The sequence below is a fragment of the Anolis carolinensis genome, chromosome 5, assembly GCF_035594765.1.
Source record: "Anolis carolinensis isolate JA03-04 chromosome 5, rAnoCar3.1.pri, whole genome shotgun sequence".
Classification (NCBI taxonomy): domain Eukaryota; kingdom Metazoa; phylum Chordata; class Lepidosauria; order Squamata; family Dactyloidae; genus Anolis; species Anolis carolinensis.
Window position 1 is genome coordinate 83,277,134 of NC_085845.1, and position 27,888 is coordinate 83,305,021.

At 39.3% G+C, this 27,888-nt stretch overlaps 1 protein-coding gene across 3 annotated transcripts in view; it reads left to right on the top strand.

The window, feature by feature from the left end:
- dus4l (dihydrouridine synthase 4 like) overlaps positions 1-26,250 on the top strand; it is a 60,026-nt gene extending 33,776 nt beyond the window's left edge. Inside the window, exons 1-8 of one of the 3 annotated variants that reach the window (XM_008111584.3) lie at positions 2,170-2,295; positions 2,646-2,753; positions 9,905-10,005; positions 11,228-11,381; positions 12,754-12,889; positions 15,142-15,253; positions 22,073-22,173; positions 24,403-26,250. In XM_008111584.3, the coding sequence (XP_008109791.1) occupies positions 2,662-2,753; positions 9,905-10,005; positions 11,228-11,381; positions 12,754-12,889; positions 15,142-15,253; positions 22,073-22,173; positions 24,403-24,441 (735 nt within the window). In that variant the 5' untranslated portion in view covers positions 2,170-2,295; positions 2,646-2,661 and the 3' untranslated portion in view covers positions 24,442-26,250. Of the gene's footprint in view, positions 1-2,169; positions 2,296-2,645; positions 2,754-9,904; positions 10,006-11,227; positions 11,382-12,753; positions 12,890-15,141; positions 15,254-22,072; positions 22,174-24,402 lie in introns of those variants that run through there. The other 2 variants (XM_062981706.1, XM_016994007.2) reach the window with 2 other exon arrangements.
- Positions 26,251-27,888: the final 1,638 nt, after the last annotated feature.

Genomic DNA, 27,888 nt, shown 5'->3' on the forward strand with positions numbered 1-27,888 from the left:
CTAATATACAATCAGAAAATATACATTCAAAACTAATGAAACCTGTCTAGATCTGTATTCAAATGGCAACTTGTGCAAAATAGGTATAACATACTTTACCATTCACTCGAATTCAAGACCTTTTCAAAAGAAAATCCATACAAACTATTCCTAGCTAGAGTTATTGGTTACTATGTTTTAGGAAAAACTTTCCATCTGGATAATAGCAATAGTGCCACCAGCTAGTTCTCCTCCCCTCCATATCATATGCAAAAATCCTAATGTAATTTTTTTTAAAGAAGCTCCTTACAAGGCAGGGAATATATCTTCATGATCAAGAGAATTTCAGAGTATGTCTAAACACATCATGATATCACATTAATAAAAAAGAAGCCCATAAGAATGGGAACAGGCAATAAAATATTTGCTTGTGATTTGAGCTTTCTGTTTTACATACACAAGTATGGATAACTATGAAAAACCCAATTTGCATAAATTGAAAGATGTTTTAAATCATAATCAAATGTTTCATTAACATTATTCCAACCTATTTAACCTTTTCAGGAATCACTTACAGTGGAGTCTCACTTATCCAAGCCTCGCTTATCCAAGCCTCTGGATAATCCAAGCCATTTTTGTAGTCAATGTTTTCAATATATTGTGATATTTTGATGCTAAATTCGTAAATACAGTAATTACAACATAACATTACTGTGTATTGAACTACTTTTTCTGTCAAATTTGTTGTATAACATGATGTTTTTGTCCATAATTTGTAAAATCATAACCTAATTTGATGTTTAATAGGCTTTTCCTTAATCCCTCCTTATTATCCAAGATATTTGCTTATCCAAGCTTCTGCCGGCCCGTTTAGCTTGGATAAGTGAGACTCTACTGTATTTCTAATTCTGCAACATTTCAGCTTCTCCAAATAACATTACATATTTCTTTTTCTTTAAATATTTTTTCCTTCTCTCTTTTTTCTCCCCACCCCCTTCCCTTCCTTTCATTGACAACCATACATAAAACCTTTTCTGAACAGAAAACTTAACGTTCACATCTCAAGAGTTTTGCCATAATACATATACTGTACTATAGAAAAGAAAGTCACATCAAATAGTTCCACAGGATTCTTCATCATGACTTTCTTCAGAAGTAAGTTAACAAATGTGATAAAAATGTAGATTTTATAATAGTCAAACTGGAAACCCCCACATTGGGATAATCTTTCCTTCTAACCTTTTGAAGGGTTCCCAGTCTTTCCTAAACCCCAAAGGGTCTTTTGACTGGAGATATCCTGTCAGAATGTCCATCTCGGCCACCTCTGCCACTTTCACCACCCATTTCTCCATTTCTGGTGTTTTCTCCAATTTCCAGGCTCGTGCATAAAAGATTATCATCAAGGTGAAGAGTTTATCATGTGACTTCAGCAGTCTGTCTGTTTTGAAATTTTAGACCTGGTGTGTTTATGCAGAACTGTGTCCCTCTTCTTATGAGCTGGTCATTGACCATAATAAAGTGAACTTGGATTTAGGACCTGTTGCCTGTGAAGCCCCGGTGGCAAAGTGTGTTAATGCACTGAGCTTCTGAACTTACAGACCGAAAGGTTCAAATCCCGGGAGCGGAGTGAGCGCCCGCTGTTAGCTCCAGCTTCTGCCAACCTAGCAGTTCGAAAACATGCCAATGTGAGTAGATCAATAGGTACTGCTCCAGCGCGAAGGTAACGGCGCTCCATGCAGTCATGCCGGCCACATGACCTTGGAGGTGTCTACAGACAACGCCGGCTCTTCGGCTTAGAAATGGAGATGAGTACCAACTCCCAGAGTCAGACATGACTGGACTTAACATCAGAGGAAACCTTTACCTATCTGTGAAGAACCTTTGCACAGGGCCTTGTTGAGATCTCCTGCCAGATCAGCAGACACTGACCTAAAAAGTCATGGGGGGATTTCAACACCTTCCAAATTGTTTTTCTGCCTATGGGCCTGGTTGTGATCCTCAGTGCTAGATATTGACTGCCTGTCCCGACTTACGTACAACTTCATCTACAGAGGCGATCTTGTTCGTAAGTAGGGGTCTAGCTCTAATAATGTGTGGCGCGCTTTGGAGTTGCCTCACGAGAGGCCTCACTTGCTGAAGGCCGTGTGTGCCAATAGCATGCAATTAGTGGCGCCTCCGCCGAAGGTGAGGGGAGAAGCCCGCCCCTCGGCCCTCGTTTCCGTCTCCCTCTCTCTCCCTCCCTCCCTCGCAAGGCCCGGCCCGACTTCCCAACTTCCTTCCGCAACATCCGCTGCCGTCCGGGCGAACCCTCTCGCCGTGAGTGAGGGAGGGAAGGGTAGCGGGGAGGCAGCCAGCCCTTTCCCTGACACACACGCAGAGCCATTTCCTGAGAAAACACGTTCAAAAGTTGCCGCAGTTGCCGCCTTCCCAACGGAAGCGGCCCTCAGAGGAGCCATGTATTGGGGAGAAGGGGTTGCGTTTTGAGGAAGCGTGTTTGCCGCCAGTCATACTCTCCTCAGTGCGTGAGAGAGCCAGGCCCAAAAGGGGAGCGTGGTTTCGCCCCCATTGAGGTCTGGGAAGCGGCTGTTGCCTTCGCTCTTCCTCCCTCCCTCGTGTTCTGTTTTGAAACCATGGTGAGCTAATGGGGCTTCGCTTCTCCCCCGCAGCTCCCGCACAGAGAAGATGACGTTTCAGTGGACGGCCGTGGCAGCCTTCCTCTATGCCGAGATCGCGATCTTGTTGATCCTCTGCTTGCCAATCATTTCCCCCGTAAGGTAAGACGCTCTCGCCCAGGACATGGAAGCTGGTTGGGGTTGTCATGTACATGCAGTCCCCGAGTTACGAACGAGGCCCGCTCTGTAGCGTGGGTTCGTTCGTAAGCCGGAACAGGCACTTTTTAAAGTGTCACACCAGCCAAATATGGGCCCTTCCAGACAGGCCCTAGGCGCCTTCCACACAACTGAATAAAATCCCACATTACCTGCTTTGAACTGGGTTCTTTATTTATTTATTGCATTTTTACCCCGCACTAGCTCAACCCCAAAGGGGAGTCAGGGCCCTTCCACACAGTCATATCACCCAGAATATCAAGGCAGAAAATTCCACAGTACTTGCTTTGAACTGGGATATCTAAGTCCACACTGCCATATATTGTGGGATTTTATTCAGCTGTGTAGAAGGGGCCTCAGAGGGGCTTCCAGATTGGCAATAATTCAATGCCACAACAAACATAAATATATAAATACAATACACACCATACATTAATATCAGTTTTTAAAATAATATATGGCAGTGTGGACTCATAACCCAGGCCCCTTCCACACAGCTGAATAAAATCCCACATTTTTTAAATACATGGTTAATAGCTTATTTCACATAGACTCAGAAATTTGCGCAATATAACTACACACTAAAATGTCACAACACACAGTTTGGAAAGCTCTGAGTTGATGCACCAGTGTCTTAAAGCATTATATGACGCTGGCTCTTATTATAATTATTACTGTTATTTAACCAGTGCCATAAGAGTACATGTCACCTTTACGATTAGAGTTTTGGCAGATGTCTTGAGAGTGTAATTGAGAACTCACTTGCAAACAGGTCTCATGTTATGGAGATCATCTGCAAATCTACAATTTTGGAAAACTAACCACTTGCCTGGGCAGGTTAGTTAATTTGAAAAGTTGGCCTAGAATTTGCTACTCTATTAACTGGAAACTCATCTTTTGATTCTTGAGTAAGAGGCAAAACTGTACTAAATTGCCTAAAAATGATAGTAAATTTTAAATAATAGAAATTTCAAGTGTGACTTAATGTCTTATACAAACCTTAAACTCGTGGGCATTTTTAACCTGTGGCCAAAATTCAGTTTTTGAATTAGTGAATTTTTGCAGAAATGTGACTGACCAAATTTCTATTGATTGAAATCTGTTTCTAGTCAGGAGTAACAAGTTGATTTAGAGCAGTGCTTTCCAAAGTGGACGATATTGCCCCCTAAGGGTTGCTTGAAAGATCCAGTGGGGCAGTAGTAAGCAATATGGCGGCATCAAATAAAAATAAGGGGGTGGTGGGAACATAAAAAAGACATGAAATGTTTGTAACATAGGTAAAGGGGGTTACTTTATTATCCAAATAAACACACAAAATACACGTTATTACTGAACTGTAGTCAAGTCCGCCAAGTATTAACAAACAAGTGTTTGCAAGCAAGCGTGTCATACATTGTTGGGAATTCCAGCGTGCATCTGCAGGAATATATGCATGGAATGACTATAAATAGGTGACACGTATGAAATCTAATTTAGAGTTGTTTCTGAGTTGTATGGCAATCAGTTAATAACTGTGCCAGCACAATAATTATTTAAAAAATTTAATTCATACTGCTGACAAAAATAAAGCCAAACATGAATAAATGGATAGCAGTGCATCACGTTCATCCTTCTCATTTAGGATGATTTTAATGTTATTCATAACTTTGATTTTAATATCATCCTTCATTACATCAATTTTCTGTGTGCAATGCAAATGTTACTATAGTTGAATGTAATAAATAATTGTATATTTTCAAGCAACGTATTTCTTTTCCATGTTGTAGGATGTAGGTAGAAATATAGATATATAAAAGAATGCAAATTCATCCCAGCATCTTTCTGTTTGCATGCTTAAAGAAGGCAGGTTTTCAGTGGAGTGAGGTGCTGAATAATTTTTCTTCTGAAAAGAGAGTGGTAGGCCAAATAAAATTGGGAACCTTGTACAATGATTTAGAGCATTGTACATATTTATTTAAAACAGTTTATACTGAGACACTTTGCTGTAATGGTTTGAGTGTTGGGACTAGGGCCACATCTACACTGAGCACTTAGGGAGGGGGGAGAAGAGGGGAGATTAGATTATCTTCTCTTCCACCCCCCCCCACCACCACCACTCTGTTCTCCCAGCCAATGTCACTGCAGGTGATGTCTGAGGGGTAGGATCCACGTCATGGCCGGAGAGGGCTGATGGGACTCCCTGTGTGATGCATACCTGGGACCAATTTGGCATATGTCACACAAGCTTTGCCTTGGAATATTGGTCATTGTAGACATGTCCTAGGACTTTGCAGAAAGGCTTTGATTCCCCACTCGGCAACCTTGGCCATGTCACACTCTCTCAGTCTTAGAGAATAGGAAATGCACATCCACTGTGAACAATTCATGCCAAGAAAATGCTGGAATAGCCTTAGGGTTGCCAGAGGTTGGAAGAGATTTGAAGGCACACAGCAACATTTAAAATGAGTTACATTTCATTTCTTCCAAGCACAACACAGGTTCCTGTACTATTTTTGGTAAAATCTGAAAATTTACAATAAACATTTAAAAAGTTATGGGGGTTATCAGGAGATATACAGTTGTCTTGATGCAACAGCTGCGTTGGCTTCTGGGCTCAGTTTATGTATTTGTTTTGACATGTTAAGCCTTAAACAGTTTGGATCCAGGTATAAGCCCCTTACAGTTATGCGATCATCTGGAGTACCCTTCTGTCTGTCTCTCCACATGCAGTAGAATGGTGTTGGGATGAATGGTACAACCTCAGATCACAGGAAGGGGGTGCTGTTGTTGAATATTCTGCTGTGTATAAAACGCCTAACAGATAGATAGTGCTCCATCAATCTAAGAGTAGCAGATAAATGTGAAAAACAGTTTCCATCTGAGGGTACATCTACACAGTCCAAGTAAGGTGGGACAAACGTGGCAAAGCAGGAAGCTAATTAAAAACGCACCCGATCACACAAGAAGCTCAGAAACCGGGCCAAGGTTTGGGTAACGCTTATATGCCCAAGGCGACACTGTTCCAGGAGCCACAGTATCTTTAACTTCACAGCCATGGAGAATTCAGGGTTATTCCCCTCAAAGCCCGTTGCCGCAACCCATATGTGTGGATTGCTAGAGCGCCTATCCCTTAATCGGTTTTGCTATGTGATGTGGTTTATAACTGCACACACTGATGTGCATTATAAGGCCCTATTTTAGAGAATTGCATGATTTTTTTTAATCCAGGTATAAGGCCTCTTGCTCATGTTCACAATGTGCATCATTAAAACATCATGTTTTAATTTGTGCAAAAACAAAGTAGTGAAATGTCCTGTTGTAAAAGAGAAAATATATCTTAAAGAAAGTAACCTACATGGTGATATTTAACATTTGTGCTGCTTTCTCAGTTGGACAATTTCATAATAATGCAAACATACAGAAAAAGCATTAGAAAACAAATACGGTAAGTGTATGACTTACTTGTACCTAGGACCAACAGATGTATGCAATATCAAGCAGAACCACTCTCTGTTTATACTTGTATAGACCAAGGTGGAATTAAGTTGAACTATGGTGGCTAACATTGCCTACCCCAGTCTAAGAAAACAGAATCCTAAATCAGCTGTTTAAACCAGCAATTCCTAATCAATCATGCAGATATTTAAGAGAAAGCTAGTTAATTCCCACCCATGGCATAGAAGAAGGACTTTGAAAAGTATAGTTGGTCATGTCATATTGAGAGAAACAATACCTACCGTTTTTAAGACTAGAAAGCTATTTAAAGGAACAGGAAACCTTCTATTTATTGTATCTGATTGTCCAATTAGGAACTCTGTCAGCCCAGCTAAAAATCACTAAACATATGTCATTTATTTATTTAATTATTCATACCATATAATGTCCTATATCTCAGGGCAAGCTAAGATAAAATCAGTTTAAAACAACAAATCATAACAATTGCTGTAAAAAATTAAACATATATTAAAAAATTAAACATATATTAAATTGTTTATCAGTTCAATTTAAACTTGAACTATCCACAGTCTAGTACAGCGGGTCTTTGGCTACCACTAGTTAGCTATAGATTAATGGACCTGGAATTCTCTGAAATCTATTCATAAATAAGTCTCACTGTGTTCGTTTAAGCTTACCTACCCCCAAGTAGGTAGGCATGGGAATGCAACCTTAATGATGTATATAAAGATGAAAATTACTTTTGAGAGTGCTAGATAGGGCTGTTGTGTCTTTTCCGGACTGTATGGCCATGTTCCAGAAGCATTGTCTCCTGACATTTTGCCCACATCTATGGCAGGCATCCTCAGAGAATGTGAGGTATGCTAGATAGCTTTATAATAAACTAGCTTGGGTACCCAGCATTGCCCGGGTTATTAGAATAAGTCATTCTTTATTTTACAAAATGTATAAGGTTGTGGATGTACTACACATCATGCCAGATTAACCCCCTGAAATTCTATCATTACTTAAAAGTTTGTCATGTTGGACAGATTTGCCCTATATGCATCATGGGTGGAGTTCAGTATGCTCTCCGGATGGAGGATGAATTACAACTCTCAACATTGTGGGTCAGTCCAGTCAAATCCCTCCAGTACGTTCAGTTGGTCATGGGGGTTCTGTATGTCAAGTTAGGCCCAGGTCCATAATCAATGGGGTTTGGAGTGCTGTTTGATTGCAGGTGAATTATACATCCCAATACCTACAATGAACAAATGACAAGGCCAATACCACCCTAAATCCACCAGCATTCAAATTTGGGCATATTGGGTATGTGTGCCAAATTTGGTGCAGATCCATTGTTGTTTGCATTCACAGTGCTCTCTGGATATATGTGAGTTATAATTCCTATAAATCAAGGTGAATTTCCTCCAAAGCTCTCCTGTATTTTTTGTTGGTCATGGGGATTCTGTGTGCTAAGTTAAGTCCAGGATCATCGTTGCTGGGGTCCAGAGTGCTTTTTGATTGTAGGTGAAGTATATATCCCAGTACCTACAATGGCTATAAATCAAGGTAAATTCCCCCCAAACCTCTCCAGTATTTTTCTTTGGTCATGGGGTTTCTGTGTGCCAAATGTGGTCCAGGTCCATTGTCAGTGGGGGTCACAGTGCTCTGATTTGATGCAGGGTGAACTACAACTTCCATTATGTCAATCCCCCAAACTCCACCAGTATGTTTAGTTGCTGCTCAGTTCGGCTGTGTTTGTTATGCAGATAAGAGTTAATAGGAGTGGGAAAGGGTTAAGGGAGAGGCAGTGGGCGGGATCATGCAAATTCCACACCAATGGAGAAAGTAAGAAACACTGAGATGTTTGCAGTGGAGGAAACACATAAAATCCAGGATGAAATTGTCCCCGAATGAAAGCATTCCTTGGGTGGTGGGCCATAGTGTTGGGGGAGGACAATGGCAGGGATTGGGCTACATGTTCATGGTGCTTGCTATAACCTGAAATATCATTGGACGGAGTGCTTTTGGTGGATCCTCAGCACTGTGAGTTATAGCTGTTTGTGGAAGCGGGAGCCCATCTGTGGAAGTGTGTATGTGGGCCCCAGCCACATACACACATACATATTTTCACTTTTATTATGTGTTTAGATGTAGTGGTATAGAATTTTGTTCTGGAAAAAAAATGGAAGTGGGGAAAAAACACCTTTAGTGGCCATTAGCAATGACACCAGCACTCCTGGGACAGTGCTACTCATTGGCAGTCCCTGGTAGTGATCTCTGAAACAACTGTGCCAAATGGGTACAAATACAGTTGTTTTCTGACATATTGCGGGGGCGGGATCATTGTCAATCCCCCACATTAGATAATCTGAGAAATACTGTCCTAGATCATATGTAGATTTACTCAAAAACACGTCCTAATGAATTCATTTGTATTTTGTCCCGATTATATGAGCTTGCGGACCAAAAGGTCCCAGGTTCAAATCCCAGGAGCGGAATGAGCGCCCTCTGTTAGCCCCAGCTCCTGCCAACCTAGCAGTTCAAAAACATGCCAGTGTGTGAGTAGATCAATAGGTACCGCTCCAGCGGGAAGGTAACGGCACTCCATGCAGTTATGCTGGCCACATGACCTTGGAGGTGTCTACGGACAACGCCGGATCTTCAGCTTAGAAATGGAGATGAGCACCAACCCCCAGTCAGACATGACTGGACTTAACGTCAGGGGAAACCTTTACCTTACCTTATATGTTTATAAAATTACATCCTTTAACAGCCTTGGGAAACAACTGTATGCAGTTTTCTAACTCTGGTTGATGTTACAAGGATAAGGATGTTGCTGTGATGATTTTACTAACAAGATAATTAAAGGTGTGATCTAAATACAGACACCTAGAGATTGCTGTCTTCAGAATAAGGCTTTAAGAGGATCTGAAAGCAGCAACCTAGTCTCATTAAACTTGGACGCTAAAGACACCTAGTCTGATTAGATGCATGCAAGGTTGAAATTCAATGACTTTGAATCTACAAGACATGTCTTTCCTATCAGTACAGCTACAGTATAAGGGACAAAGCTGCAGCCTTCTATTTAGTTCTGGAAGATATATGAGTGCACCTCACTGGTGCACTAAACTTTTCTGTATTATATTCACTTCATAATGTTCATGTTTATTTATAGCTGTGTGAGAGTTATATTTTAATGTTAAGCTTCACTTTAATTTAAAGAGCTGTTGAAAAATAATCCATCATATCTTGCAATGGGGCCCCAGGTGGTGGCGCAGTGTGTTAAAGTGTTGAAATGCTGAACTTGCAGACCGAAAGGTCCCAGGTTCAAATCCCTGGAGTGGAATGTGCGCCCGCTGTTAGCCCTCACCTCCTGCCAACCTAGCAGTTCGAAAACATGCAAATGTGAGTAGATCAATAGATACCGCTCTGGCGGGAAGGTAACGGCGCTCCATGCAGTCATGCTGGCCACATGACCTTGGAGGTGTCTACGGACAATGCTGGCTCTTTGGCTTAGAAATGAAGATGAGCACCAACCCCCAGAGTCGGTCACGACTGGACTTAATGTCAGGGGAAAACCTTAACCTTTACCTATCTTGCAATGGCAGTGAAAATGTTTACATATGTCTCTTCTCATCTCTTCAACTTCCTTGAAACACTGCGGTTCTGTTTTACAGATGGCAAAAGGTGTTTACTATCCGTATATGGAGCAAACTTGCAAACTATTGGAACAAGGCATTCCTTACTATCATAGTTCTATTAATTGTTTTATTTCTTGGTAAGTGGGAAATCTGTTTTTTCAATATTATCATTAATATGTACTAGATACATAGCAATTGAGAAATGAAGTATATATGTTTGGGAAATTGTTTATATTGATTTTTGTGTACATTGATAGAAAAAGTTATTGTTATAGAATCAGTTGAGTTGCTTATCAAATCATAAATCAAGCTTAAAATTTGACAAGGGAACCTACAGAAATAGCAAGAAGTGATTTCAAAAGAATCAACAGGTGGCACTATTGCTCTTTAGTTGCTGTCAAATTAATACAGTCAAGAAAACAACTGGTCTTGAGTTTCTGGAAGTTGTTTTCTTTCTAACAGGACTGGGGAATGGTTTGCCCTATGAATGTTTTGGGCTACAACTTCTATGATCATTTACTATATTGTTTCTGGTTTCCAGGAGGTAAAGTCCAAATTTATTGAACTATTCTCCAAGACTGTTGCACAACTGAATTTTATCAAAAGAGTGATTTTTTAAAAAATCATATAAACATATATGTGAAGAGCATAAACCATGTTTTAAAGCAGGAATATGCTCCCACAAGGACCCAGAATGATGTAGTGGTTTGGATATTGTCCAAGGACTCTGAAATCTCCACTTAATCTTGGAATACCCCTTTGAATAAATGTTGCCAAGAAAATCCCAGACTTGGCTTACAGGTATCATAAGTCAGAAATGAGTTGAAGAGCATACAGTAGCAACAATAACAACTGTCTCCAAAAGATAGTTCTGCTTTTTTTTTGGGGGGGGGGGGGATTGGGATGTTGTTGTGGGGGGGGGGGGGTTGCAGCAAAGGCTCAGAAGACAGTATCCATCATCCCAAGAAATATGCCAAGTGTTTTTAAAGTGAATAAAAGGAAATGTAACTATAATATCTAGTTGTCTAAAAAGAAGTTCTCATTTGTTTGGCTTTTCTGTGTAATACTGCTTTTTATAAAAAAAATCTATTTTGTTAACCAAGGAGGATTTTACTCATTGCATATAGTTTAGCCTATTTTATACCATACTTCCCTATGTTCTTATACCAACAAAAAAATGCCCACTACCAAATCCCATTTTGCTGTAAGACCATTTGGTGGTATTATTGACACTGCTTTTAAGAAAAAGTGATGTGCAAAATCATTCGCATTGTGGATGTTTTGTATGTATTACTGAACTAGAAGATAAAAATTGCCATTAAAAACAAGTGCAATAAATGTTTGCTACTTTATTCACAGATGCAGTAAGAGAAGTGAGGAAGTACTCCAGTCTCCAGTCAAGTGACAAAACTACACACACATCATCGCCCAATGCATTTGATCATATTCAAATGAAACTTTTTAGAGCACAGCGGAATCTTTATATCTCTGGATTCTCCCTTTTTCTTTGGCTGTATGTATTGTTATGTATTTTTAATTATTCTTTGTTCCCTTTTAAGAAACTCCACCTAGAATGCAAAAAAGATAGATTGTGCCTAAAATATGTGAAACTTAAAAATATGCATTTTAATGGTACCTGGGAGCTTATAAACACTTGAGGAATACAGTTATACAATCAAAATGGTTATTTAAGTAGGTTGCCTAGAAATAAAATAGAGAGAAATGTGACTCTTAACTCTTGCTCTAATGATATGATCTTCCAGCCTTTTCACCAGTGTACATTGCTTCAGAAAATAGATCTGATTGTCTGAAATTTGCTTCTGTCTGTTCGTTTGTCTGTCTATAAAGCTCTGCATGCAAAAGTTTTAAACTAGTTTCCTGAAAATAACAGTATTGACAGACTGCTTTCAGAGGAGCTATGTCACATGTGCCTCCTGTGGTGATTCACAGCAAAGGGTTCTCAAATCTGAATTATTCCTATATGATATTCATAGAATCATAGAGTTGAAAGAGACCACATGGGCCATCTAGTCCAACCCTTTACCATGCAGGAACAGCACAAAGTACCCCTGACAGATGGCCATCTAGCCTCTATTTAAGGGTCTCCAAAGAAGGAGCTTCTACCACACTCCGAGACAGTGAGTTCTACTGTTGAGCAGCTCTTTCTGTCAGGAAGTTCTTCCTAATGAATCTCCTTTTCCGTAATTTGAACCCATTGCTCATGGACTAGTTCTGTACTAAAGAGATGGTAGTTGAGATGCTATATAATTTATTAACAGTTCAGCTACATTGGCAGAACACCAAATACACTACTATATTGTCATGTCAAATACACTGGCAGAATTTTACTATTGCAATAATAGTAAAATTAGTTTTGCAAATAAAGCAGAGGTAAAGAGTGGTTATAAATGTGATGCACTTGTACAATTGTCACACATTATTTTTAGTTTACCAATACGGACAAATATATTGCAGTACAGTTGAAACTGACATTTGGTGATTTAAATTGCAGTGAAATAACTGTTTTGAAACACCTGACCAAGCCAAGCTGTACAGCAGTGGTTCTCAACCTGTGCATCACCAGATGTTTTGGCCTTCAACTCCCAGAAATCTGAACAGTTGGTAAACTAACTGGGATTTCTGGGATATTTAGGCCAAAACACCTGGCAACCCACAGGCTGAGAACCACTGCTGTTAAGTATAATTTTATGCAGCGCAGAAGCTTGAAACATTGGCTTTTCAACACAAAGCATTTTAAAACTTTGTAATCAGACAAAAAAAAATGTTTAAACTAAAAAAGTAAAGACTGTGGTGGGAAATCCCAATTATTATTATTCCTGTATTAATAACACTTTCATTAATGTATACTTTTCCTCTTCTCACAGTGTACTGAGACGTACTGTTTCACTTATCACTATGTTGGCAAAAGAAATGAAAGTCCAGATGAATCTAGAAACAGAAATAGCAAGCACCAGTACAAACGCTAAGAAATACTTGGAAGAAAACGAAAAGCTGCAGAAAGTATGTTGTATAGCGAAATGTGGAGATTTTTTATTGGTTTATTTGTGTATTTCAGTGCTGTAGAACCACAGGGGTCCTTTGACTGCACCACAACATTTATATTCATGTTTACTGGAATCCCTGCCTTGGATTGGTCCTGTCAAGTCTGTCTATTCATGTTAACACTTAATCTTAAACTAAGCTTGCTTATCCCAAACAGCTGCGTGAATTAGACATGTGCACTGCTCTCTTTTTAAAAATGTGTGAGGACTGCAACAATTTTGTTTAAAGTCCCCAAAGAGATGTATTATAAAAATGAGGCTATGTGTCTTCTATGGTCTTCAAATTTTGATTATACAGATATTTCAAACCATGGCTGGAGCTTTATTGGTCTAGTTTACAAGATAGCACTGCAGACTATTAATATATAGATTCTGTTAAAAAAGCTATGGGGATTTTTGAGAGTTTTCATATCGATCAACTTTTATTTTTACAAAAATAGAACACACCGTGTTGCTCTTGATTATAATTTACTAGCATGTGTATCAAGAGATGCCTGGGTTAAGGATTTTGTAATGATAATTATTAGAAGTAGTTGTTTGGTTGTGGATTTCATGAATAGTCCCATTAGAAATGGCTCTCTGGATGTGGGATATGTATGGATCTTTGGATGTACGTGGACTGTAGCTCCCATCATTCTCTGTCAAGTCCCCTGAAACCCTGTCATTACTTTGTCATGATGGCTTTGTGTGCCAGGTTTGGTCCAGATCTATTGTTGTTAAGGTTCGCAGTGCTCTCTGGATGTGGATGAGCTACAACTCTCAACATCCAGGTTCTAATCACCGAAACCCAGCTGTACAGTAAAACCTTGACATATAAGTTTCATTTATTTTGTGACCACACTCGAAGCTCAGTTTGCTCGCATGTTAAATCAGATTTCCCTGTTCCAGTCCCCTCAAACCACACCTATGAAAACATACATGCATACATATATGTATATGTGCATGACTGTAGGCACACAGACACATTTCTCAGCCCAGGGCCACCAGTTTTGCCAAAATGAAGTACTTTAACCATCACTTTAATTCTATGGTAAAGGGGGAGTCCTTCTTGTTTATTTCACCACTCGCAAGATGCTGCTTTGAAAGTCCTGGGAAGCCAGAAATACAATCAAAGAACCCCTCCCCTCCAATCCCCAGAAAAGCTCTGTCAACCCCCCCCCCCCCTCTTTGAGAAGAAAACGGGCAAAACTAGCACCTCTGACTAAACGAGAGAAAACGACGAGGCAAAGAGGAAGCATGCGCACCCTTGGCAAGAAAAGCCTGGTAGCAGCAGCCACCACAGCCCACCTCAGTTACACAGTAACCTGCCCTTCACCAGAGAAGTCTCTGCCTCAGCCCCAAAGTGGGCATTGTGAAGAAGGCAAGGGAGGTGGGGCAAGTGAAAGAGGGAAGGCATCACGTACTGTACTCAATGCTGTGCTGCAGGCGCTGCTAGAAATGGTAGTTCCCATATCAATGTGAGCCATAGACAAGGCGAGAGAGTGTCAAGCCCCAGCGTGCAGTGAGAGTCATAAGTCTGATCTCCACTTGTATCTTGAAGGGAAAAACAAGCCGAGTGATGGTTCGTAAGTAGAAATGCTCATAAGTAGGGACGCGCGTATGTCGAGGTTTCATTGTATTTGAAGTTGGTCATTGTGAGTGTGGATGTCAAGTTTGGTCCAGATCCATTATTGGTTCACAGTGCTCTCAGGATGCAGGGTGAACTGCAACTCCCATCATCCTCAGTCAATCCCTCCCAAACCCTACCAGTACTTAAAGGTGGCCATGGTGGTTATGTATGGCAGGTTTGGTCCAGACCCATTGTTGGCGGGAGTCAGAGGACTCTCTGGATGTTGGAACCATCTTGAAAAAGACAGACAGATAGATAAGAATAGATACATACATCTTCTTCTTCACCATTCACTCAGTCGTTTCCGACTCTTCGTGACCTCATGGACCAGTCCACACCAGAGCTCCCTGTCGGCCGTCACCGGCCGTTGACCAGTTCCTTCAAGGTCAAGCCAGTGATACATACATACTTTGACTTTTATTTTATATATAGATAGATCATAGACATAGATAATGCAAAAAAAAATCAGAGAACATAAATTTTAACAGTGGACAGAAAACGGGTGGAACAGGCCAGGATAGACATAGGTGTGAGCAAGTGCAGAAATGTATTGAAATGTATTGACCTCAAAACAGTAGACAGCATGTGTTTTTTCTTTGCAGGCACTGAAATTTAAAAAGACTTGTAACAGTGAAAGTTTATCTGATGCAGAAAATGAACAAATGAAGCAAGAAGTGCAAAACTTGAAAGCAGAATTAAAGAAAATGTCACATGGTATGTATTTTGCTATTTCTCACTGCAGCAATATAGACTATTGCTTGTAGTTGGTCTCGGAGTGATTAAAGCATGTTGAAAGTGGTTGGCAAGTACAGTCATAGAGTTTTGCTTCACTAGCTATTAAACAATCTATACTGTTCTGCAATAAAAGAGTTAGCGTAGCTGTTTATAAGCTCATGAGCTGATTTTCAGTAAAGTGTTGCTTGATGACTTCGGGCTGTGTTGTGCTGAGGTACAAAGAAACCCATCACACCTTGAAACACAGATAGTTGGGATCAGGTCCTTCTTGCTAAATACACTATAAGAAACAGTTCAAAATTATTTGCACCACAGACTTTATTCCTTTAGAAAAAAAACCCAAAATGATTATAGTGTCTTTTTTTCTCTTGTAATATGGTCCTCTTTGTTATTAGTTTCTGTGTTTGACGGGCTGTCTTGATGAAGCAACAGTGAGATAAAGACAGAGTTTTCCTGATTGTTTGTGTTCATTCTGGATCTTGCAAGATTTGTCGCACTTCTGAGTATTTCCTGGGCTGAAACAAATGTCTTCAATAACATTACTTCTGACCTTGTGAGGATCAGACTAGTAATGGAAAAGTCTTTGACTGTATACAGAACATGGAATAAACAAGTTGTATTTTGAAGAAAAACCTATTAATACCTCTGAGGTTCAAAGTACAAATTAAAATAGCTATCTTTCCTAGTCATCCTGGCTGCAACGGCTATTCTTGGGTCAATAGAATATTTCGACTAATTGATATGAGTAACTCTAAACATTCAAAATCATAACGTAACTCGAAAATAACAAGCCATGAGAACTTGGCGTCCTGTTATTTATTCAGCAAGTGCAAAGTGCTCTTTCAACCTCTCCAGAATCCAGTAGCATTTGTTCATCTGAGACAGAGTGATTTGGGGCTCCTGGTGAACTTCTTATTCAAGCTTTGTAGATGTTCAAAATACACTGTCCTCATATAGTTGCAATATTTTTAAAAATGAAATATCAGACTTTAATTCAGTTTGACTGACAATCGAGAATTTGTGTAGCTTCTTATATCAAAAATTCCAATTCTGTCATTGGATGTTAATGTCTTAATGAGTAAAACAGTTAGAATTCACTATAGTTAATTGTCTGCCTATACACTGATGGCACAAATTGGTGTGGTTTGTCAGTGTAGCCAGTGGTTTCCATCAAAGCCTGGGATTTTGTCTGCAGATAAATGAAATCACCATATTCTTCTTCCCTCTTAACTAGAGTAGTGAATGCATAATGCATGTATATGTTCCTAAGTCACCAAGAGAGTGCATAGTGCCACTGTTTTCAAGAACAGGCAATCCTCGAGTTACAAACATCCAAATTACAAACAGGAATGAGACAACAGGAAGTGTTGTCCTAGGAAGGGAAATTCACTCCTGTAAGAGTTATCATAGGGAAAAGGTGTATCCGCTGAAGCTTTATCACTAATCCTTTTTTCCACAACAAGCCAACATTTTCAAAATCCAATTGTCACAGGGACAGAAAGTGAGGTGAAATATTTTGAACAGGGGCACAGATAGCAAAACAAACACAGCAGGGGTGTTTACCCTTCCCCATGCTATCCAGAGCTCAGATAGATAGATAGACAGACAGACACAGACAGACAGACACTAGCTTGGCTACCTGGCGATGCCCAGGTTATTTGAAAAAGGCATTTTTTGTTTTTGGATGTTAGGCAATATCAGTTAGGTAATTTGTAACACTTTTTTTTTAAGAAAAAGTCAGTCTTTGTCTTTGTTTTTTGTGAATGCGCCTATTAGAAATTGCATAAGCATGTGGGCAAACTACAGTTCCCAAAATCATGGATCAGTCACCCCAAACCAAAAGTTTGCCATGTTGGGTCTGTGTGCCAGGTTTGGTTCAGATCATCTACTGGGTTCAGTGTTCTCTGAATACAGCTCAACTATAACTCCTGGATTCCAAGGTCAATCACCCCCCAACCCCGCCAGTATTCAGAGCTGGCCATGTTGGGTCTGTGTGCCAAGTTTGGTCCAGATCCGTAATTAGTGAGGTTCAGAGGTCTCTCTGTATGCAGGGTGAACTACAACTCCCACCTGGGTGGGTCACCTTCTCTCCCCCCCCCCCCCAAACCCCTCCAGTATGTTATGTTGGTCATTCATGGTTCTTTGTGCCAAGTTTGGTCCAGATTCGTCATTGGTGAACTTCAGAATGCTCTCTGGATGCAGGGTAAACTGCACCTGCCACCCGGATGGGTTAGTTCCCCCCCCCCCCAGAAAACCCCTTCAGTTTGTTCTGCTGGTCATGGGGGGGTCTGTGTGAAAAGTTTGGTCCAGGTCCATCATTCGTGGGGGTCCCAGTGCTCTGTGGAAGTAAGAGACCTGACCAGAAAAATACATCATTGCACCGCCGCCCACATACATACAAACATTCACTTTTATTAGATAGATATGTAGATAGATAGATATGGCTGGAATTACATATAAAAATATGTAATTACATATAAAAAATATGTAAATATACCTTTTCCGACTTACATACGAATTCAACTTAAGAAGTAGCATGCAGAACGTATCTTATCTGTAACCTGGAGATTGCCTAATTCCAGATAGGGTAGAGAGATTCAAGCAACTGTTTTATCTTCCATCAGCCATATACAAAGTTTTCTGCAAGTCAATACAGTTGGACATTTCTTCCTCTCTTGTTGGGAAGATGCTAAGTGCTTTGTCCCTTTCTTTCCACTGAAGAAGAAGACAGTTAACCCTTCATGATTAAGGCACGCCTGAGCTGAATGAAAGCGTCTTTCCACAGCTTCAACAGTGTGCTTAATTTGGGAAGCTCCACGACTTTATTTTTGCTTCCACTAGCAATGAGTAGAGGTGACTTAACATTTCCACCTTGAGAGGGTGAAAAGAAAGCACTCCCTGCAGACCATGGCGTAGCAAGGTTAGAGTACTGAGAGTGGTTTGTGAGGAAAGTAGAGTGTGTGTAGTTGGAGGAAAGTGTGAGATTATATGAAAAGAGTAAACGTTCATGAGGATAGATAAAAGGGAAAGATAAGGGGTTATTTTCTTTCCTTTGTGCTATTTCTTGATGTGTATGTCACCTTCAAGTCACCTATCAACTTAGCCCCCCCCCCAATGAATTTTATAAGGTTTTGTATACCCTAGTATTAATTTTTAGAAATGACTTGATAACCAGTATATCAGTATAAGACAAATCAGCAGCAATAACTGTACGTATGTGTAAATTTAATATTTCAAAAATATGTTAGACAATATTATTAACCATTATTCCAGCAGCAATATCTGTAGTACTATAGATTAATATTTTACAGAAAAATGTAAGCAGGGAAAAGAGCTGGTATAACTTAGTGGTTACAAAAATTAATCTGTACATTATTTTTTTTTAAATTAAATTAATTCATTAAATAGCTTTTAGCAACCCATTTCTTTTCCCCTTCCACTCTCAACTCAAGCAAGGGAATAATATTGGCATTTTAATAATGAACTTTTATTTCCAACATTGTATTGTAGGTACGTGAACATTTGAAATATCTGATGGAAATGTTTAATAGTAGTCTTGTTTCAATACTATCTGTTCATTTTTATATATGCGCAACACACTAGGAAATATATTTTAATAATAAACCTATGCAGGTTTTGAATACATACTTCTGTACACGTAGGATGTTCTTTAAAAAAGATGATGACATTCAGAATGAGGAAGAAAAAGCAAAGTTTACACAATGTTTGCCGGCTCCTATAAACAGACATGGTTTGTATACAAAATAAACAGAATAGGAACATTGTTCTCCTCGATGAACTCCTTACCATAGAGTTTCCCTCTATTGACTTAGATATGAAACAAATTAACCTATAATTTGCAACAATGAAATTATCTTTATGATCAAATTTGAAAATGGTTTTGGAAAATCTGAAAGGCAACAAAAATGAAAAGGTTTAAAAAGATCAGTTCTGCCCTTAATATTGTCATAAAAGAATGGAGTTTTGAGAGACTATATTTCAGCACTCGTTCTATAGCTTTCTTCAGAAGTTCAGACTGTGTGACCTGTCTACAGACAATGAAATCCTCAAGGGATACACACACATTGAGACCACCAATCTTTCTAACAAAAAAAAGAGCTGGGGGGGGGGGGGGTCAGTGATAACCTACAAGGGGGAAAATGGGAATGAGATTTTGAATGGAAGAGTCGGGAAATAATGGATTTAGAGATTAAGAATAGTGCTGGAAAAAGAGAAGACAGGAAGCAGATGGCAGGATATATACATCTGATAGAGCATTTAATTTGTTCATAAATATTATTAACTAAATTTGTGCCAAGGCTCTTTATATCATTTCTCATGGGAATATATTCTTTGAAGGAACCCAGCATTGAAAATAAAATACCAAATGCATTCATCCTCTAAATGTAATCAAAATTTCATAACTTGTATTGCACAATGGCTTTGCTGCCATGGATCTAAACACCTGGATTATATCCTGAGTCTAACCAAAATTAGCAACTGCTTTACTCATATTGCCTTTTTAGCAGATATCCTTGCTTTTTTAAGTCAGATTTGACTGCTTTTACTTCTTAGTGAAATTATTTGAGATGCTAAACTGCTGAGTTTTTGGGGCAGCCTAGATAGATAGACTGCTGAGTTTTTGGGACAGGATAGATAGATAGATAGATAGATAGATAGATAGATAGATAGATAGATAGATAGATAATACAAGCCTTTTCAAACAAAAGCAGAGGTATAAAAAATAATTCACACCCAAATTAAATCTCAGAGTACCCCCCCCCCCCCCGCCCCACTGCTGCCTTTGGATGCCATTCTTTAGGTACTACTGCTCTATAGCTCCCTTTTGTTTGATTTTCATCTGAATATAGGTTCCCCTCCATGCAGTCATGCCTGCCACATGACCTTGGAGATGTCTATGGACAATGCCGGCTCTTAGGCTTAGAAATGGAGATGAGCACCAACCCCCAGAGTCGGACACAACTAGACAATGGCAGGGGAAACCTTTACTTTCACCTCTACCCTATAGGTTCTCCTGAAAATAATTTATTGATGTGACAGAATATGTAGTGCTTTCCATCCCAAGGGTCTGTAACAACATTTTAGAGTTGAATAAAGGTATATTCTATTAGTTAAGCTTTTCCACTCCCAGTAAAATACAGCCAGTCTCTCAAGTCTGAGCAGCTTTATGCAAACTCCAAAATGCTAAGTTATATTTCATATAATAGAAATATTTTGAAACTGAATAAATATTTTCAGAGTTGTTACATTTCATTTCAATAACTTGTCAGGAATTCGTCATATAGTTGTTACCTCCCTTCAAATGAAAAAAGAATTGGAAATTCAAAATGCTTTTGTTTTTATTCAGGAGGATGAATGCCATATCAGTATTTAAATATTTGCGTAATCCAAACATTTGGGGCATTCCCAATATAATTTTAATGCTGTGTTAAAACATATGGGGAAGTGATGCTGACATAATGAGTGGTACTTGCCGGTGCACCGTTCTCTTTAGGGCTACAAACCCTAGAAATCTTACATATGCATAGTTTGCTGCAGTGCTTTCTAACCCAGACAAACCTGCTAAGCACCTCAAATGTTACAGCTAAGGAAGGCTTTTCATATCCTGGACCTTGACATTCTGCTAAGAACCCCCCCACTCCCCATCATGTCCCGTGTATTTTTGTCAAAACATAGTAACAATGCAGCGCATGTTTTTCTTTGCTCACCTACAACTATCTCTAGATATCTTAGTTATGTTTAGCGATAGGATTGTTTTTAGTTACAACCAAGATGCTTTGCAAGTCTGCCATAAAACAGACAGTAGTTACTTTCTGTTGGATCAAATTACCGAAATGCTACAGAACAAATTGTGTCTCATTTTTTGAAAACTTGGAATTATTTCCAAGCTTTATTGCACCTTGTATCCTAAAAGTAGGTAGATGCTCTAAAGTGTACATATTTTGAAACTCTTCTGAAACCAGGAAGGTTCATATATATAACCTTAACATATTTACATGTGTACTAATATGCACATATAGAATATTAACAATAATACATACTTCATAAAATGAGTTCAGTAAGGTTCTTATGCATTGTTCCTTCTTCCCACCTTTCTTAATGCCACTGTCCTACTTCTGAATCTCTTTCCTGTCCCCTGTATTTCTGTTATCATCAAATAACTGCTCATGTCTGAAAGGCCCTGTAAACATTATCTTACATGAACTAACATTTCAGTTCATCATATAAACTGATTTGATATTATTTAGCTATTTCCTCCTGAATAATTGGAATGTTTTGAATGTAGTAGTACCGTAGATCAAAATAGTTCATTTACTGACAAAAACTTTTCAAATACAGTAGAGTTTCACTTATCCAATGTTCTGGATTATCCAACGCATTTTTGTAGTCAATGTTTTCAATACATTGTGATATTTTGGTGCTAAATTTGTAAATAAAGTAATTACTACATAGCATTACTGCGTATTGAACTACTTTTTTGTCAAATTTGTTGTATAACATGATGTTTGGCGCTTAATTTGTAAAATCATAATCTAATTTGATGTTTAATAGGCTTTTCCTTAATCCCTCCTTATTATCCAACATATTCGCTTATCCAACATTCCGCCGGCCTGTTTATGTTGGATAAGCGAAATTCTACTGTATGTAATAGCCAGCAGTCAATTTGTAGCTTCTTATTTAAAAGTCTTTCAAAAAAGTAACCTATTTAATTCAGAAGTGTTCTGTCCAAATGTAATTACTTGCGCATTGAATACTACTATTCCTGTATCTTGCTAGCTCTCACGCAGAAATCAGATGAAATGTGTGAAGTTAAAAAGCAGTGTGAACACCTTAAGAGAGAATATGATCACCTCGCAAAAGAACACCACAAAATGCTGGTAGGTGGCAAAGAACTGATTTACTCAAGCAGAACTTCCTGAAATGAAGCTAATAATGATTTGTGTGTGTGCATGTTTAATCCAAAGAGAATTTATTAAGCAATAATTTAATTCTGTGAATGTTTGGACATGTTCTCTCAGAATAATGAGAATACTTAAGTCCTAAACTTTCCCAGAGCAGTTGTTGGAATGGAGCCTACTTTGTTTTAAAACAAACTGTTTTATCAAGAATATTTGATTAACATGACGTTCCTTGAAATAATAGCACAGAAGAGGAGATGCAGGGTAAGAGAGCTTCATCTCCCCCCTTGTGAACACGTTTTTGATATGCATTCTTCTAGAACAGTGGTTCTCAACTTGTGGGTCCCCAGATGTTTTGGCCTTCAACTCCCAGAAATCCTAACAGCTGGCTGGGATTTCTGGGGATTGTAGGCCAAAACACTTGGGGACCCACAGGTTGAAAACCACTGCTCTAGAAGGACTGAGAAATAAAATCCTGGGGTAAGACTAGTCACTCTGGAACAGAGGAAGTTGTATTTTCAGAAGTTGTATTGTAGCAGCAATCATTTTTTATTGATTCTGGGGGATAGGATTGTTCTGTCCCGCAAAACATAATTAACCCCTTTCTGGCCCTTTATAGTAACTCTGAATTTGCTGTCTAAGAAAGGTGCCTCATTGTGTCTTTTGCAGTTTCATTCTATTGTGTTGATTTCCTTTTTTTTAAAGATTTTTTCAGATTTGTGTACAGGATTCTACTATGCCTGAAGAAGGCTCTGAATTCAGAGCAATGGTTTCCTATCAGGGGAAAGCAATAGAATAAAAGAGAAAGCAACACAACAATCAGTCAAAAATATACCAGAGGGAACTTTTGATTCCTATTGAAAGCTAAAGACAACAACAACAACTATCTGTGTTGTTAACTTTTTTTAAAGAGGTGCATTGTTCATCAGTCATAGCAGTCCTAATATCCTGTATTTATTCATTGTTTTCTGTGGATAGCTTCTACCCTGGGAATGCCAAATTAGATTTAAGCAGGGGTAGGAAAAAACATGATACTTCAGATATTGTTGGATTACGTACCTCAGTGCTGAAAGTTGTAGTTCAACAACACATGGAAGTTTGCACTTGGCCTATCCCTGGAACTAGAAATCTGACGGACTGAAAATTTATCAATTTAGGCCCTTTCCACACTGCCCCTATATCCCAGGATCTGATCCTAGATTATTTTCTTATCCCAGATTATCTGACAGTGGAGACTCAAATAATCCAGTTTAAATCAGATAATTTGGGATCATATCCTGGGATATAGAACAGTGGCGCAGCAGGTTCAACTGCTAAGCCGCAGTACCTGCTGACCTGCTGATCAGCTGTTCGAATCTGTGTGATGGGGTAAGCTCCCATTGTTAGTTCCAGCTTCTGCCAAAGTAGCAGTTCGAAAACATGTAAATGTGAGTGGATCAATAGGTACCACTTTGGCAGGAAGGTAACGGCGCTCTATGCAGTCATGATGGCCACATGACCTAGGAGGCGTCTACGGACAACGCCGGCTCTTCGGCTTAGAAATGGAGATAAGCACCACTGCCCAGAGTCGTACTCGACTAGACTTAATGTCAAGGGGAAACCTTTACCTTTAGAAGGGGCCTTACATAGGTTAGGAGCAGTTGAGATATAGTATATAAGTTCCTAGTTGAGTAGGAGGCAGAGAATGGTGAGGGAAGTAACAACTGGATTCCATGATTCGATCTGTTGACCAAGGGATAAGCAATGTCTCACTGGACCCACCATCACCAAGGAGTGCTGCTTGTTACCAATGGTTATATTTTCGTGTTATAAAACACAGCAAGGGAAGATCATGGGGCAGGATCTTTGTCTCCCTATTGCCTTTCTCAACTTCTGTCCTCGCAATTGCGAGATTCCTTCTCATCCTTGCTAAAATTTAGAGCAAGAGTTGAGACATGACAGCATGTTATTGTGATAGCACTTACTTCCCCTTAATTCTCCATTCTGACAGGGAGAATTTAACATGGAATTTGGTTTGGGGATTTATAGCCAAAGCAAAGTTCTCTTTCATACCTTTCTGATTTCACCAGGATGATTTCACCTCTAGATTGAGGAAACAACGGCGTAGATTTAAAAAGCCATGGTAGTTACCATGAAGTACACATTGCAATGCATAATGATAATTTTGTTAATTTTTTAATTTCATGTCTTTTTTCTTAATTTTTACAGGACCACCAGCATGAAAAACCTAAAAAGAAAGCCCTATAGATGCCTTATGAGACATTGGCTTTTAATAAATAATATGCCTCAGTGTGCACTGTCTCTTGTTCATAGCTTTACACTTCAAGGCTATGTGAGGGAAAGCCTTACTTTCTTTCAAGAAAAATGCACTAGCGTTCGTTGCTGAAATTCTATAGATAAATGTTGGTTGCCAAACATTATATTTTGCAATGAAAATAATGGCCAAAAGACAAATCTGCTTTAGTCGTGCCTGAGACCCAGGGAATTGTTGCCTCTTCTTGGTTTAAAAAATGCCTATGGCTCACTGCAGATTCCTGTGGCATATCATAAATTGCATTTAGTTACAAAAGAGATTTGACTTATCTCATGGTTAGCTGCTGTTAAAAAAAGTCTGCACTTTGCTTGGGTGAACAAAAACATCTGTGTGGTTATTTAGATTTATACTGGCGAGTGATGTACCAGAAATATAGTATGATGTATCTTTCATTACTACAAAAAACATATTAAAGCATTTTCAAATAGAAATTGCCACTTAAAGTAACTGTTCAGCAGAAACTCACCACTGAACATAAAAACTGGAGATAACTAGGTTGCTGTGAGTCTTTTGGGCTGTATGGCCATGTTCCAGAAGCTTTATCTTGACGTTTCGCCCACATCTGTGGCAGGCATCTTCTGAGGTTGTGAGGTATGTTGGAAACTAAGCAAGGGAGGATTATATATCTGTATAAGATCCAGGGTGGGAGAAAGACTCTTTTCTGTTGGTGGCAGGTGTGGATGTTGTAATTAATCACCTTGATTAGCATTTGATGGCCCTGTGGCCTCAAGGCCTGGCTTCTTCCTGTCTGGGAGAATCCTTTGTTTGGAGGTGTTAGCTGTCCCTGATTGTTTCATGTCTGTAATTTCTCTGTTTTCTGAGTGTTGTTCTTTATTTACTGTTCTGATTTTAAAGTTCTTTTTTAATACTGGTAGCCACACCTGCCTCCACACATGCCTCCACCAGAAAAGAGTTCTTTCTCCCACCCTGACCATAAACAGATATATAAACCTCCCTTGCCTAGTTTCCAACATACCTCACAACCTCTGAGGATACCTGCCACAGGTGTGGGCGAAATGTCAGGAGAGAAAGCTTCTAGAACATGGTCATACAGCCCGAAAGACTCAAAGCAACCCAGTGATTCTGGCCATGAAAGCCGTCAACAATACACTGGAGATAACTGTTGATTATATTACAGACTTTACAAATTATATCAAACAATAATATAAACCCACTGAACCAAAGTTTGGATACTGTTTTAATGGGTCTGCTCTGTATAGACTGAAATTTTGATTTAGGTCCACGTGCTTAGTTGTACAGATATGTACATTTGAGTTTTCCTTCCCCCCCACCCAATTAATTTTTTGATTTCTTTGTGTACAAAAATTATACATCTGAAAACAGATTTGTATACAATTTACAAACCAGGATTGTGCTTTGCAAGTTATATACAAATGTTTACAGTATATGTATCAGTTTAAGTGGAAATATATCCCTCATGAATAGAAGGAAGAAGAGCTTTTTAAAAACTTCCTAGTAGAGAAAAGCAACAAGACAGTGTTTTTGCCCATTCCCTTCTCCTCTCTGCCTGCCATGCTCTGGAAGCACCCTCAGCCATCCAGCACCACTTTTTAGGAGGCCTAGGGAACGAGTGGCAAGAAGAAATTGGTGAGTTGACCCCCTTCTTCTATTGCTGGGAGAATGCTGGCAAAGTCTAGCTCATTATTTGCTGCTGAAAGATTCACCTTTTATGCATTTTATTTGAATGTGAATTTGTTAATAAAGATATTACTTAAGCTTCATTTGTCTGACGTGTGTGACTGCCAAACTGGAATTTTACACCACAGTGTCTCCTTTTACTTTGTTCCAGCAACACTGGAAGATTAACACTGCAATTTAGGGGATAAAACTAGCTCAATGCAAAGTTCAAGTTAATTAATTCAGTTATGGAGGAAATTAACTATTATTATTAAAAAATAAAAAGATACAGGGATAACTTGAGTTGAGTTCCGTTACTGAGCTCTTAACTCAAATTGCTCTTATTTCAAAGCAAAATTACAATTGAAATGCATTTTTAATTGTGTCAGAAGCTAATTGAGAATATAGCTATAATATATATATATATATATATATATATATATATATATATATATATATATATATATATATATAAATAAACACACAAAGTTTAAAACTTGGCATTATGTTAAATTACCTTTGACCAGAAGCTGGCCACTTCAAGTGCCTCTGGTATTGCTGTAAGAAGGTCCTCCATTGTGCATGTAGCAGGGCTCAGGCTGCATTGTAGTAAGTGGTCTGTGGTTCTTCTCCACACTGGCATGTCATGGACTCCACTTTGTGGCCCCATTTCTTAAGATTGGCTCTGCATCTCATGATGCCAAAGCACAATCCGTTCAGCGCCTTCCAAGTTGCCTAGCCTATGTGCCCAGGAGGGAGTTGCTAATCTGGCATCAGCCACTGATAGACGTTCCAAATTATATCCTGCTACGTTGCTGAGATGTTCCTGCATGTATCTCTGTAGATCTTAGAAGCTATTTCTTGATTTAAGGTGTTGGCATGCAGGCCGATATCTGAACAAAGGATGGGCTTGAGATGTCACTGCCTCGATCCTTTCATTACTGGCTGCTACTTCCAGAGAGATGTCAGCTGGTGCATTGCCAGCTAAACAGTATAATTTCTCCGGCGGTGTAGGGTGTAGGCATCCTGTGATAATGCGGCATGTCTCATAAGAGCCACGTCCATTGTTTTAACATGATGAAATGTATTCCACACTGGGTATGCATATTCAGCAGCAGAGTAGAAAAACGCGAGGGCAGATGTCTTCACTGTATTGGGTTGTGATCCCCAGGTTGTGCTAGTCAGCTTTCGTATGATATTTCTAGCATCCAGTTTTGCTTGATATCCAAGCAGTGTCTGTACGTCAGGGCATGGTCCAAGGTAACTCCCAGGTATTTTGGTGCACTGCAATGCTCCAGTGGGATTACTTCCCAGGTAATCCTCAGAGTTTGAGACACTTGTCTGTTTTTAAGATGGAAACCACATGTCTGCATTTCAGATGGATTAGGAATCAGCTGGTTTTCTCTGTAAAGCTGGAAAGCGTCCAGAGGAGGGCAACTAAAATGATTAAGGGTCTGGAGAACAAGCCCTATGAGGAGCGGCTTAAAGAGCTGGGCATGTTTAGCCTGCAGAAGAGAAGGCTGAGAGGAGACATGATAGCCATGTACAAATACGTGAAGGGAAGTCATAGGGAGGAGGGAGCAAGCTTGTAATGACACAATCGTCAGCATAGATGAAACTCTCTGTCCTTTCTGGCAATCGCAGGTTATTTGTATAAATTTTGACTATTGATAGAGTAAGCACACTCCCCTGAACTAGGTCGTTCTTCTGTTTTAAACAGAACAAATAAAGCAAAACATTTA